The sequence below is a fragment of the Chenopodium quinoa genome, unplaced genomic scaffold (genome assembly GCF_001683475.1).
Source record: "Chenopodium quinoa cultivar QQ74 unplaced genomic scaffold, ASM168347v1, whole genome shotgun sequence".
In the NCBI taxonomy this organism is placed as follows: Eukaryota; Viridiplantae; Streptophyta; class Magnoliopsida; order Caryophyllales; family Amaranthaceae; genus Chenopodium; species Chenopodium quinoa.
In genome coordinates, this window is record NW_018743919.1 from 1,659,663 (window position 1) to 1,673,708 (window position 14,046).

General features: G+C 42.1%; 1 protein-coding gene across 1 annotated transcript; it reads right to left on the bottom strand.

Moving 5' to 3' along the window:
* Positions 1 to 467: 467 nt before the first annotated feature.
* LOC110687307 lies at positions 468 to 1,334 on the bottom strand. Its single transcript, XM_021863940.1, has 2 exons — positions 937 to 1,334; positions 468 to 843 (listed from the first exon to the last, which is right to left on the bottom strand). Exons 1-2 carry the CDS (start codon positions 1,075 to 1,077, stop codon positions 643 to 645), a joined length of 342 nt encoding a protein of 113 aa, XP_021719632.1. The 5' UTR covers positions 1,078 to 1,334; the 3' UTR covers positions 468 to 642.
* Between the last annotated feature and the right edge of the window lie 12,712 nt (positions 1,335 to 14,046).

A 14,046-nucleotide genomic window follows, 5' to 3' on the forward strand; every position in this document is an offset into this window, starting at 1 on the left:
CCAAAAGGCCTTGCTAATAGCATATAAGAAGTATATTCAAAGGAAATCTATCATTCTTATCCAAACAAGCAAAACCAGAAAATGGCCAAGCACACCCAAATACAAAGAGACTTTCTCCCCTTATTCTTTCCAAGTTGCACATAGCTAATTTGCAACTAGCACATAGCAGAACATAGTAGGCTGGTTTATTCCCATGAAGCCAAAGCTATCAAAACAAATCTTCCCGTAAGCATAGGAGGTCACTAAAGTATAGGCAGGTACACTATGCAAAGACAAAATCCAGACCATCTCACTAGAGCTTATGCCACCAAACAAATTCTGTTACTTCCATTACATAAAGATGCCTATGCATTTCTTGTCAAGAAGTCAATGATTTTACATGTAGAATGTGACATAGGGTGTCCTTCAAGTAGCAATTTGAATAACTATACAAGGAGGACTGGAGGAGCAATAAGCTAGGTCCATATAGTGCTGATAAATATGACTAATGTGTTGCCTTAACCAATTTTGACAGAAGCAAATACACCATAACGACTACATGGGCAGACAGGCGCAACTAATTCATCTTTTTCCTCGAAGACAATTTCATAAAAAAGACTAAAAGAAACCCCATGATCAAAGATTAGACTTCAAATTTCAAATCTAGATTATTTCCCTACTCACCTGGTCATACATGTGAGGATTGATGATGCAGTTCAGCTTTGACCTCCATTCTGAAATCCCAATATTGAAAGCCAGAACGTCAGGCAATCTCCATTGGCGTAAATCTCCATCTTCAAGATAGTTCAAGAGTAACTCTATACGGCATTGATCATTTGAGTTTAGCAGACCATTAACCAGACCCTGCAAAAGGCAAAGTAAATGACGCTCTCTAATAGAATCAGTTATGCATATACGCATAATGAATATCACAAGGAAACATGTTTATAGACTAACATTTCCATCAGGTGATTTTGTGCATTCAATTAAACAGAGAACACCTTGCTTTCTCCAACCAACACTCTTGACAACACGGACTTCTTCAATTTCAACCAACAGGCACTTTGGCGCTTTCTTGTTATGAGATAATGTCATCATAAGTCCAAAATTTGATTCCCTGTAATTTCAGAAGAAGAACATTTGCATACACTAAAATAAGTATGAGCTGATGTAGCAAAGTATAGTACACTAAAAAAGAAAGTCCAAAATACACTTCCAAACAAAAAAGATTGGCTTTGAGATCCTCTAAAGTATGATTTCAGCAAGTACACCTATTTCAAAACTAGCATGGATTACCAAAAAATAAGAGCCAGAATTAATGCTACATATCGAAAAAATAGCCTTTTTATACCCTAAATTCAACCCTCTGACACATATCAAGGTTCATATATAAAGACTAGAAACAATAAGGCAAATATGATGCTCTATATGATTTATCAATCTAAACACAATAATATGCATAGAAACCTTCACTGACAAATAGAACCCTTCATAAGACAAGAAATGTACAACCAAGTTCAAAATTTTTTAGTAAAATTTGATTTAAGAAGAAGAATACCTTCACTGTTAAAGCCCATGCGTGGTTCCTCCAGCACGGCTTATACAACTACGAACACCATTTCCTCTCCTATAATGAAAAGTAGCGCAAATCAGAATGCCTTCAAGTACAGACCAATGATTATAATTAAGCTCAAAAAGTTATAAGCTAAGATTAGAAACAACGAGACATAGACCTCAATAATATTTGAAGGGTTAGAACAGAAGCAAAATGCATCCACACCCAAAAGAGAAAGAAACCTCTAATTAACCCAACAAATATGATATGTAAATGGCTTACCGTAATCAACAATACTACTCAAGAAACTTCACGAAATTGCATAAGAACATAGGCCATTTGAAAAAGAAAAGTACTTAAAAACTAAAGCAACTTTGCAGATGAGTTAATATTTTAAATTTGAGTGTGTAACAACAGACATGTAGCAAATTCTGATATTATTGAGCATCCAACTCAAAAAAAAACAATGAACATAATAACATATGATTACTGCCCATGAATCAAAATCTATTGACACAATGCCTTACCAATATTTTGTCACTCATATATCTTCTAAACTTCTAACCATCCAATTAAACAAAATAAATTTAAAAAATGAAGATATAGAACTAACCTGCCACCATTACAGCAACGCTTCCAGCCTTCCACCATCGGCGCACAAAATCAGAGCAACCACACCAAACACCCACAACCACACCATCAACGCACAAAATCATAACAAATCGCACCAAACAGAAACTTTAGATTAATTTTCAAATGAAAATCAAAAAAATTAGATCTAATATAATTGAAAATTAAAAACAAAACTAAACATGAAAACGATTAAAGGGCTAAAATGTTTGAGGATTAAAACGAAAATCGATATTAGAATTAGCATAAAATCGAAAACTTCAAATTTGAATCCGCAAAAATTCAGCACAAACTATCCAAAAAACCATTACCCAGAAACTTAAATCAACTCAAAACTACATAAATTTGAAAAAAGAAAAAGTTAAATCAACTTAAACAATCATCATTTACAACATTCAAACTGAAAAAACTTCTAAATTGATTTTTGATGATTACAAAGAGAAACATCTTACCTAGCATCATCAGCTTCAATTATAACTAATAGTGTTCAATAATCGATTGTAAAAGAATCGAACTGGCTAAGGAGGAGGACTCGAGGAAACTGAAAGGAATGGTGTCCTTCCAGCAAGTGTATTATTCCGGTAGAGGGTTCAGAATTATTACAGAGGTAATTCTTCAGTCAGGTCAAGTGATCGGAATGCCTAGGTGGAGGTCGCTTCCGATCAGTGATATCAAGATATAATTGATATTACAGCTTAATCTTAACTGAACCCTTCGGGTCGAACCCAATCGAATCTCCGATCCGAGACGTCGAATTAATCCGAAAGGATTTAATGAGTCGACAGAGTTTTACGAATTCAGACGTCGGATATCGAGCCTAGGGCGTCGAGACCGAGCGTCGCAAAATCACAAGCGACAAGTATGAGCGTAGCCGTAGCTAGGCTAGGCTAGCTCATCGCAAGCCTAAACGCACCATGGTGTGCTAGGCGCACCATGCGTGATAGGCGCGCCATGAGTGCTAGGCGCACTTGGCTGCCAATCGCAGCACCACCTGCGTGTGTGTGCGTGCCTTCGCGTGGCACAGCAGCGTGAGTGCATAGGGCCTAGGCACTATCGCATCATCGCAGGCCATGGCAAGTGCTATACGCACCATAGCGCCCCAGCACACCATCGCAACACAAGCACAGCCCATCGCATGGCTAGGCCAGTGCGTGTGTGCTTGTGGCTGAGCCCATCGCATCATCGTAGCTAGCATGCCTGCGCATATGCGTGCCTTCGCATGGCACTGCATCGCAGCATGCGTGCCTGGGTGCTAGGCACCATCGCAGGACCCTCGCATAAGCACAGCGCCTAAGCAGGCCTTGTGTGCGTGTGCATATGCGAAGAAGGCATCGCAGCAATGGCAGCAATGGTGCGAGGCCAGTGCGAGATGCGTGGGGTGATGCGTGTGGCAGTGCGCATAGTGCGATGGTCAGTGCGGCCAGCATGCGTGGCTCGCTAGCAGCACGCATGCTGGCTGTGCTAGCAATGGCGCGCGAGGAATGTGCGTGGGGCTGCTGGGGCCAGTGCTAGCACTAGGTGCTAGCAGCGCCCAGCGCCAGCACACAAGCACCAGCACCAGCCCAGCCACAGCCCGCACTGGCTGGCTGGCTGGGTGCTAGGCAGCAAGGCAGTGCTAGCTGGCAGCCCCAGCTGGCACGCTAGCTGGCAGCCAGCTAGCCCACCTTGACCCGGTTTTGGGCATGGTGTGTGGGGACCAATTCATGGCCTTGGGGATCAAGGCAATGGTCCCCCCCAAGCCTTGGTCCTCACTTGGCTTGCTCTATAAATGCGCCACTTGTCGTATTGTGATTGTATTTGTTTAATGATTTATTTTAGAAATAAATTAATTGGCAAATAAATCATTCTCCCACATTGGTTGGGGAATGAAATGCAAGGGCTCATTTCCCTATAAATACCAAGCTTGGTATTGGGAAATGGAACAACCTTGAGTGGAATTAAAAAGGCAACTCTAAGAAAGAGTAAACCTTTGATTCGTAAAACTCATAGTTATTTTGTCCGGGTCTTGACTAACCTTCAAGACTTAGGACGCTCGGGTTGGGTCGTGGGTACGAACCGTCGGAGATCTCGTCTTTTCGAGATTTTGAAGTAAGAGCTCCTTGGGAGCGAAGCACGCGTCAAAGGTATAATTCTTGTCCTAAATCTTGTTTGATTAAGTTTGTTATGCTTGTTTAATTGCTTTAATTAAGGGGCGGGTCTTGGTGGGTTTCCTTCCGCGTAGTGCCGGGTCACTACGAAACCCTACAGCGGTATCGGAGCCACGCTCCTTTTAATTTTTGCAATTATTGTTTAATTAAGGTGTTTTAAAAGAATTTAATTTTCTGGTTCATGTTCATCTAATTAGATTAGATGCTCGTTCTTTAATTATTTTAAAAACTCGATTTTATTATCGACTTGGCTGTCGAACCCAGATTTTGGCTCAAAAATAGTGAATTTTGGGTGGAATCGACATTCTGGAACTGTTTCAGTCCTTTTAGGGTTGTCCAGAAGCCAAATTCGAACCAGAAACCCATTTTTTCTGGGGTTTTTCGTTTTTAACAAAAGTTTTAATTCTTTTTAAGCCTTGATTTAATGCAAGCATTACAAGGTTAGATTAAATGCACATTTGCATCACTAATCTACTGGTTTTAAAATATCCTTGAGCATAATAATGGAGTGTTTATTAGTGCTTAAGTTGATATACCAAGTAATCACATAAACTAGTTTTTCACAATTTTGCAAATAAATTGCAATAAGGTGTGAAAACTTGTTGTGATTTTGTATTTTAAGTTCCCAAGTGATGTTAAAGTTCTAATCTTTAAAATGTTTAAATGATTGGAACCCTAACCCTAAATTCCATGATTGAACAAAGTTTGGATTTTTCATATTTTAGTTGATTAAAATCCATTAAAAGTTCAATTACTTGTGGGTAAAATTTGATTAATCTTCATATTGGAAGATGTAATCTTGGTATTTTACACAAGTATGCAAGTTGGAAAATTTTATCATTGGATGATTAATTTATTTTTCCAACTCCCTTTAGTCAAATCCATAATTAATTTGCATATTGGCAAGATTAATGTTGGACATAGCTCATTTTATTTTAAGCATAAAGTTTGACTTAAATTTGTTCAAAATTGAAATTTTGGATAAATTTAGGCTTGTGCACCAATTAAAATAAAATTTGTTTAAGTTAGACTTAATATTTGTTTTATTTTATTTTTCCCTCAAAATTAATTCTAAAATCTAATTTAGAATTGATTATTGTCACACGAAAATCGGGATTGAAATCCTGAGTCGTAGCACACAAATCAAGGCCACACACCCATGTGCCACCAAGGCTAGCCGGGCTGCCTAGCAGCCCACATGTGGCTGCCTGTGGTGTGCACAAGGGCGAGGCGTGATGCTGCTATGCGCTGTGTATGTGGCTGGGATGCGTGGCTGTGTGGCGTGGAAAGGTGTGCTGTGAGGTGCGTGTGCTGGCGCATAAGGGGCCTTAGGCTGCTGGTATGCTTGTGCGGCTGCTGGGCAGCAAGGCAGCAAGCCCCAGCCAGCCAGCCCTGATGCTCGTGCCAGCAAGCTGCTAGCGTGCATAGCATGCGTAGCATGTTGCTGGTGCTAGCAAGCTAGGCAGGCTGTGCTAGGCACAGCTGCTAGCTTCCAGCAACACGCACCATGGCGCAGGGGCCATGGGCTGCCTAGCAGCCATGGTGCGCCAAGCATTATTGGATGATGCCTTGATTTTGCTTAACGTTGAGCTATGTTTTTGCGATTTTTCGTATTAATGATTTAAATTAATTATTTTAACGAGGCTAAAAATCTCGATTTTGATTTTGCAAAATTTTGACAAATTACGGGTTATGCCGACTTAATTGATCGGATTAATTAAGTCCGGATGCGGAATTTAGTGGGAGCTTAATTAAATTCGTTAGCATTTTGCGTTTAGAAATAATGGATTAAACCACTTTGACTAGTTTTAATTAGGCGCGTTAATTGGATTAACGACCTAAGTTAGTTACTAGTTTTGCATGCTTAATTCTGTATTTCGTAAAATTGCATGGGCCGTTCACAAATAGTGAACGGGTGAATGAAAGATTGTTTTCAAAACAGGTCGTTTGAAAATGGCAACTAGTGGGGCCCGACTAGGATAGAAAATACGGACTGCGTTCCGTTATGTATTTTTGTAAATCTAAATACGGTCTGCGAACCGTCAAGTATTTTTGTACTATTTAGATTAATCTTAGTCGTTCTAGCTAGCTTCTTTATTTCATTTTGGCCGAGAAGTCTCAAGACGGCGTTTCGACGAAGACGAGCCAAGATGAAGACCCATGGAAATTGAAGATTTCAAGGGGCCATGCTAGTTGCCAAATGCATCTAATTTCATGCCTTATATATTGTTATATATATGTTTGCTAGATGCATGTCTAGGTTTCCTATGATGTTGCGATGATTAGTTAAGTTCACTTAAATCAACCAACATAGAAACCCTAGGTCCCTTAATAATATTGAGCTAAAATTTGCCATTCCAAGTACAACACTTACCGAACTAATGCGCGTACGTGATGGATTACGCCAAAGCGAGGCATCACTACTTCCCTAGGAACGTAAGGTATACTAGGTATACAAGTTGTCTTGGTTAAGCTCAACGATATCAGTAAGGAGTCCTTAGATGTCGTGGAAAAAGAGATGAAATGTCAAGTATGCATTAGATGCGACATTTTATCAAACCGAGAGTAGCTTGGAGCTATTAACAATTGGATTGCTTACCTTAAGATATTTAATGGTTAAGACAAGCCAAAGCATGCTTAGCCATTTCTTGATCTTTGGGATCTCGGAATCATTTTATTCTCGCCCATAAGGGACAATCTTAAAATGCGTGGATAAAATGTTCAATAAGTGTGAATAAGTGCATGAACGCTTTAAATTTCAACTTATTGATATATGAATGGTTTTTTACTTCAAATTCTTTCAATTGTAGAAATCATATCTGCAAGTAACTCGAACAACAACCAAATGTGCCCGGAACTCCCCGAAAAGTTGGCTTTTGCCTTAAACTTGGTTAACTTTAAGGAATGGGAGGAGGAACTCAGGAGAACTCTCCGGAATTGCTCCTTGGAGTATACTCTAGATACTCCCATTCCAAGCTTCTTTGCCAAAGGGATCATGACCGACGAGGCTCATGAAGAATGGTCTTCCAATTGCAAAAGGGTCTCACGACTCATAGCAAATTCCATCCCGGAAGACTGGAAGGAAACTCTTTCCTCCTACCTTCCGGACATGTTCCTCAAGGCACTTGAGGACGTTGTCAATGTAAGAGTCACCAAGAGTGACAATGGAAACTTTGATGGAATCGTGTTTGACTTGACTAGGTCACTTTCAAACATGAGGATAAAGCCTCCAAATGTTGGATGTCTTGCTAAGGAAAGGCGACGGCTTTGGACCAAGGTCTACAATGCTAAATTGAGACCCGGCATGCCCCTCCGACCTCATGTGCTTGGTATGACTAAGCTCTTCAAGCACATGCAGCTTCTCGGAATCCCATTGGAAGATGAGATGGCGGGGCATATCTTGCTTGCTTCACTCCACTCGGGCTACGATGCACTTAGAGTGCATATCGCTGCGGGAAAGGAGACATGCGCCCTAAAGGAGGTGGTGCAACTGCTTAGCCAAGCCACTGCCTGTGGAATGACCAAAAGGCCCTTGAAAGCCAAGAAGAAGGAGTTCAAGAAGGTTAAGGCTAAGATGCGTTGCTTCTACTGTGGCGGGCAAGGCCACTTCAAGAGAGAATGCAAGCTCTTTCAGGAGGAGGAGGAGAGGAATGGAGTATCCACCTCAGGTATCTTCCTTAAACACTTGTGGATTAAGCTTATCATAAGGTATTGGATACCAAGTATGACTCACTTAATGTTGCCTTTTTCAAGGACCAAGTGAGAAGCTTATCAAGTGTTGGTGCATGGGCAAAAGACGACGAAGATGATTTTTTTTCGGCCGTGCTTGCATGCACTATTTTGTCTATGACATGTAATTAAACTATTTTAGTTTTATCATGCTTTCAACATACTATGATCCATGGTGTTGGACACCTCGGAATTTCAAATGTGAAACTTTTAACAATAGTTGTTTCAAGTTTACAAATTAATGTTCAATTAAAATGCATGTTTTACATATGACGAAAGTTGATATCACTAGGCTAAGACCATCGAGTCGAATCGAACCTACTTGTGGCATTGTCGTCTTGGCCACATTAACATCAAATGCATCAAGAAACTTCTTCAAGGAGGTGTTCTTGACTCATTTGACTTAGAGTCATTTGAAAATTGCGAAGGATGCTTATTAGGCAAGATGATCAAACAGCCATTCTCCAAGTTGGGAGAAAGGGCAAGTGACTTATTAGGTCTAATACACACGGATGTATGTGGACCTATAAGCACACCCGCAAGGCAAGGTTACCGATATTTCATAACCTTCATCGACGATTATAGTAGATATGGCTATATCTACCTAATGTCGCCCAAATCTGAATCCTTTGAAAAATTCAAAGAATTTCAGAAAGAGGTTGAAAATCAACTTGGCAAGAAAATCAAAGCACTTCGATCGGATCGAGGTGGCGAATATTTGAGCCATGAATTTGACGATCACTTGAAAGAATGTGGCATTCTTTCAGAGTTGACACCTCCCGGAACTCCTCAATGGAACGGAGTGTCCGAAAGGAGAAATCGGACCTTGTTAGACATGGTTCGGTCAATGATGGGTCTTAGTGAACTCCCTATCTCGTTCTGGGGACATGCACTACAAACAGCAGCACTAACACTGAATAGAGCTCCGTCAAAAGCTATTGAAAAGACTCCATATGAATTATGGCCTAAGAAACCTCCCAGGTTGTCTTTTCTCAAGATTTGGGGATGCGAAGCATATGTCAAACGATTAATTTCGGACAAACTTCACCCCAAATCGGATAAGTGTTTCTTTGTGGGATATCCAAAAGAAACCAAAGGGTATTACTTCTACAATAAATCCGAGAACAAAGTATTTGTTGCTCGTGATGGTGTCTTTTTGGAGAAGGATCACCTTTCCAAAATGACAAGTGGGAGGAAAATCGAACTCGACGAAGTTCGAGAGGACGAGCAACAATGTCAACCTGACAAAACTGACAATCTAGATACTTTGGAAGCATCTGAGAAGATTAGTCAGAGTCAAACAGACAATGTAAACGCTCAACCGATTACCCTACGTAGGTCGCAACGACAAAGATCTCAGCCAGACAGATACCTCGGTATTGTCTTAACTGATGATCAGGACATCCTAGTTATGGATGATGATGAGCCGGCGACATACAAACAAGCTATGACGAGTCCCGACTCTGCAAAATGGCAAGAGGCCATGAAATCCGAGATGGACTCCATGTCTGAAAATCAAGTCTGGGACTTGGCGAATTTGCCCGAGGGTTATACTCCCATTGGATGCAAATGGATCTTCAAAATGAAGACAGACAAAGATGGAAATGTATCGATATACAAAGCTAGACTGGTGGCAAAAGGTTATAGACAAGTCCACGGGATTGACTATGATGAAACTTTTTCACCAGTTGCAATGCTAAAGTCCGTCCGGATTATCCTAGCGATTGCTGCATATTACGATTACGAAATATGGCAAATGGATGTCAAAACCGCCTTCCTTAATGGGATTTTGGAAGAAACTGTGTATATGACACAGCCATAAGGTTTTGTCGATCCAGGCAACGCTGGAAAGGTTTGTAAGCTGAAGAAGTCCATTTATGGACTAAAAGCAAGCCTGCAGAAGTTGGAATCTGCGATTTGATGAAACCATCAGCAAGTTTGGTTTCATCAAGAATCCAGATGAGTCTTGTGTATACAAGAAGGTCAGTGGGAGTGATATTGCATTCCTAGTCCTATATGTCGATGACATACTGCTCATTGGAAATAGCACAAAATTATTGGAGTCCGTAAAGGGCTGGTTGGGAAGGTGCTTTTCAATGAAGGACTTAGGAGAGGCACAGTACATATTGGGCATCAAGATCTACCGAGATAGATCTAAGAGGATGATTGGATTAAGCCAGAATACTTACATTGATAAGGTACTGGCTCGATTCAACATGGAAAATGCCAAAAGAGGGCATTTACCCATGTCCCATGGCATAACTCTCAGCGAGAAACAGTGTCCACAGACACCTGTTGAGCGAGAAAGAATGAATCAGATCCTATATGCTTCGCTAATCGGATCGATCATGTATGCCATGATATGTACAAGGCCGGATGTATCGTATGCCCTAAGTACAACGAGTCGATACCAATCGAACCCAGGAGAGGCGCATTGGACTGCGGCCAAAAACATCCTTAAGTACCTGAAAAGGAACAAGGATAAATTCCTGGTATATGGAGGCCACAAAGAACTGGTTGTTGAAGGTTACACCGACGCTAGCTTCCAGACTGACAGAGACGACTTCAAGTCACAGTCAGAATATCTATCATGTCTGGATGGAGGAGCGTTCAGCTGGAAGAGTGCCAAGCGAGGCACCATTGCAGACTCTACAACTGAAGCCGAGTACTTGGCCGCTTTGGAAGCTGCCAAGGAAGCTGTTTGGATTCACAAGTTCATTAATGAACTTGGTGTTGTACCCTCTGTCAAGGGACCGATAGACCTCTATTATGATAATAATGGAGCTATCGCTCAGGCCAGGGAGCCGAGAGAACACCAGAAGGTCAAACATGTGCAACGGCGATTTCACATGATAAGGGAATGGAAATCCGAAGGTGAAATCAGAATTTGTAAGATCGGCACGGATGATAATGTAGCCGATCCTTTGACTAAACCTTTGCCTCAAGTGAAACACAACAAACACGTTGAGGCAATGGGAATCAAGCATGTTGGAGACTGGCTTTGATATTTCCTGTACAAGTGTTTTAATTAAACAGGGTTGATTTAATGTAAAACACTGTACTAAAACCATTCATTAATGGAGTAATTAATTTTATGCAATATTATCATTCACTCCATTACTATTTAATTTTGGTTTAGAATTAAATAATGAGTCCATTCGATTTACTGAAATATTCAAAACAGGGTATCAAGACCATGTCTTGGATAAAGAAACACCTGTTAAGTGAACGTTGAATATAAAATCAAAAAGTATCCCTAATCGAGGTCATCTAACAGGTGGACGATTGTAGATTAGTGTGTAGTATGATTTACAGCACCGTTTCTTGTGCTGTGAGGACGTGACAGTCATAAATCATTTGTACAGGTACAGTTTAGAACTGTACTGGATAAGACCTATGAGAGTACTTTAAGAAAATTTAACTTTTGTCATAAGTACATTTCTCATTATGGCTATCGGAACTTAATTCCTCAGACCATGAGTACTGTGAAGTTTTCTTGTTTGAGTACTAGGCTCTTTGATGTTTCCAAACGTCTGCCGTAACTGGGGATCATAACGGGAACACTCGGGAGTCTTTGTCCTCTTAGTAAGAAGAACTTACAATACAAGACTGGGATTGTCCCCCTACTAACAATAGGGAAAATGTTTTGTTGTTTAAAAGGCCGCTCGAAGAGTGAGACTGTAAAATGCATGGCCATGCTCAGATGGATTTTAGAAATCATCTGCTTATTGACAGTCGAACTCGGAGATCAAGAAACACTTCTGAACGTAATAAGGATGACAAGGAATCTTACCTTATAGTTCACGAAGAAACATTAAGTGACAAAGGAAATAAGCGATACACAATATGCACACTTGTCCGGAAGGACAAGTGGGAGATTGAAAGGAATGGTGTCCTTCCAGCAAGTGTATTATTCCGGTAGAGGGTTCAGAATTATTACAGAGGTAATTCTTCAGTAAGGTCAAGTGATCGGAATGCCTAGGTGGAGGCCGCTTCCGATCAGTGATATCAAGGTATAATTGATATTACAGCTTAATCTTAACTGAACCCTTCGGGTCGAACCCAATCGAATCTCCGATCCGAGACGTCGAATTAATCCGAAAGGATTTAATGAGTCGACAGAGTTTTACGAATTCAGACGTCGGATATCGAGCCTAGGGCGTCGAGACCGAGCGTCGCAAAATCACAAGCGACAAGTATGAGCGTAGCCGTAGCTAGGCTAGGCTAGCTCATCGCAAGCCTAAGCGCACCATGGTGTGCTAGGCGCACCATGCGTGATAGGCGCGCCATGAGTGCTAGGCGCACTTGGCTGCCAATCGCAGCACCACCTGCGTGTGTGTGCGTGCCTTCGCGTGGCACAGCAGCACAGCAGCGTGAGTGCATAGGGCCTAGGCACTATCGCATCATCGCAGGCCATGGAAAGTGCTATACGCACCATAGCGCCCCAGCACACCATCGCAGCACAAGCACAGCCCATCGCATGGCTAGGCCAGTGCGTGTGTGCTTGTGGCTGAGCCCATCGCATCATCGTAGCTAGCATGCCTGCGCATATGTGTGCCTTCGCATGGCACTGCATCGCAGCATGCGTGCCTGGGTGCTAGGCACCATCGCAGGACCCTCGCATAAGCACAGCGCCTATGCAGGCCTTGTGTGCGTGTGCATATGCGAAGAAGGCATCGCAGCAATGACAGCAATGGTGCGAGGCCAGTGCGAGATGCGTGGGGTGATGCGTGTGGCAGTGCGCATAGTGCGATGGTCAGTGCGACCAGCATGCGTGGCTCGCTAGCAGCACCCATGCTGGCTGTGCTAGCAATGGCGCGCGAGGAATGTGCGTGGGGCTGCTGGGGCCAGTGCTAGCACTAGGTGCTAGCAGCGCCCAGCGCCAGCACACAAGCACCAGCACCAGCCCAGCCACAACCCGCACTGGCTGGCTGGCTGGGTGCTAGGCAGCAAGGCAGTGCTAGCTGGCAGCCCCAGCTGGCACGCTAGCTGGCAGCCAGCTAGCCCACCTTGACCCGGTTTTGGGCATGGTGTGTGGGGACCAATTCATGGCCTTGGGGATCAAGGCAATGGTCCCCCCCAAGCCTTGGTCCTCACTTGGCTTGCTCTATAAATGCGCCACTTGTCGTATTGTGATTGTATTTGTTTAATGATTTATTTTAGAAATAAATTAATTGGCAAATAAATCATTCTCCCACATTGGTTGGGGAATGAAATGCAAGGGCTCATTTCCCTATAAATACCAATCTTGGTATTGGGAAATGGAACAACCTTGAGTGGAATTAAAAAGCCAACTCTAAGAAAGAGTAAACCTTTGATTCGTAAAACTCATAGTTATTTTGTCCGGGTCTTGACTAACCTTCAAGACTTAGGACGCTCGGGTCGGGTCGTGGGTACGAACCGTCGGAGATCTCGTCTTTTCGAGATTTTGAAGTAAGAGCTCCTTGGGAGCGAAGCACGCGTCAAAGGTATAATTCTTGTCCTAAATCTTGTTTGATTAAGTTTGTTATGCTTGTTTAATTGCTTTAATTAAGGGGCGGGTCTTGGTGGGTTTCCTTCCGCGTAGTGCCGGGTCTGTGGGGAATTAGAGTGACAACGGCTAATTGCAAAGCAAAGGAGTTAGGGTTTTTTTTCAGTGTGAGGAAAGAGAAGGAGAGAGAAGGAGAGAGAAGGAATTTAGGGTTTCCATTGTTGAGAGGAGGAGAGATCGAGGAAAGAGAAAGAAAAAAGACAGAAAGAGTAATCAAGAAGATAAAAATGGCCGGGGTTTCTTTTTTTTTTTTTAACAATAGCTTTCGCACCGGTTCGAACCGAACCGGTGCGATTAACTCATTTTTCGCAACGATTTGGTTAGAACCGGTGCGAAAAGTCTTCCCCCCAATCCCACCTATCTTCTTTCGCACCGGTTTTTAAAAACCGGTGCGCATTTTGCGGTGCCTATTTCATTTTTTCTACTAGTGTTTGTGCATTGCAAGTTCCTTTAATATTCTGTTTTATATTTCCATG

Coding starts and splice junctions, on each gene's coding strand:
- LOC110687307 (XM_021863940.1), bottom strand. CDS start 1,077: ATGATGACATTATCTCATAACAAGAAAGCGCCAAAGTGCCTGTTGGTT. Junction 844..936: donor CAAAATCACCTGATGGAAAT/GTTAGTCTATAA, acceptor TGCCTTTTGCAG/GGTCTGGTTAATGGTCTGCT.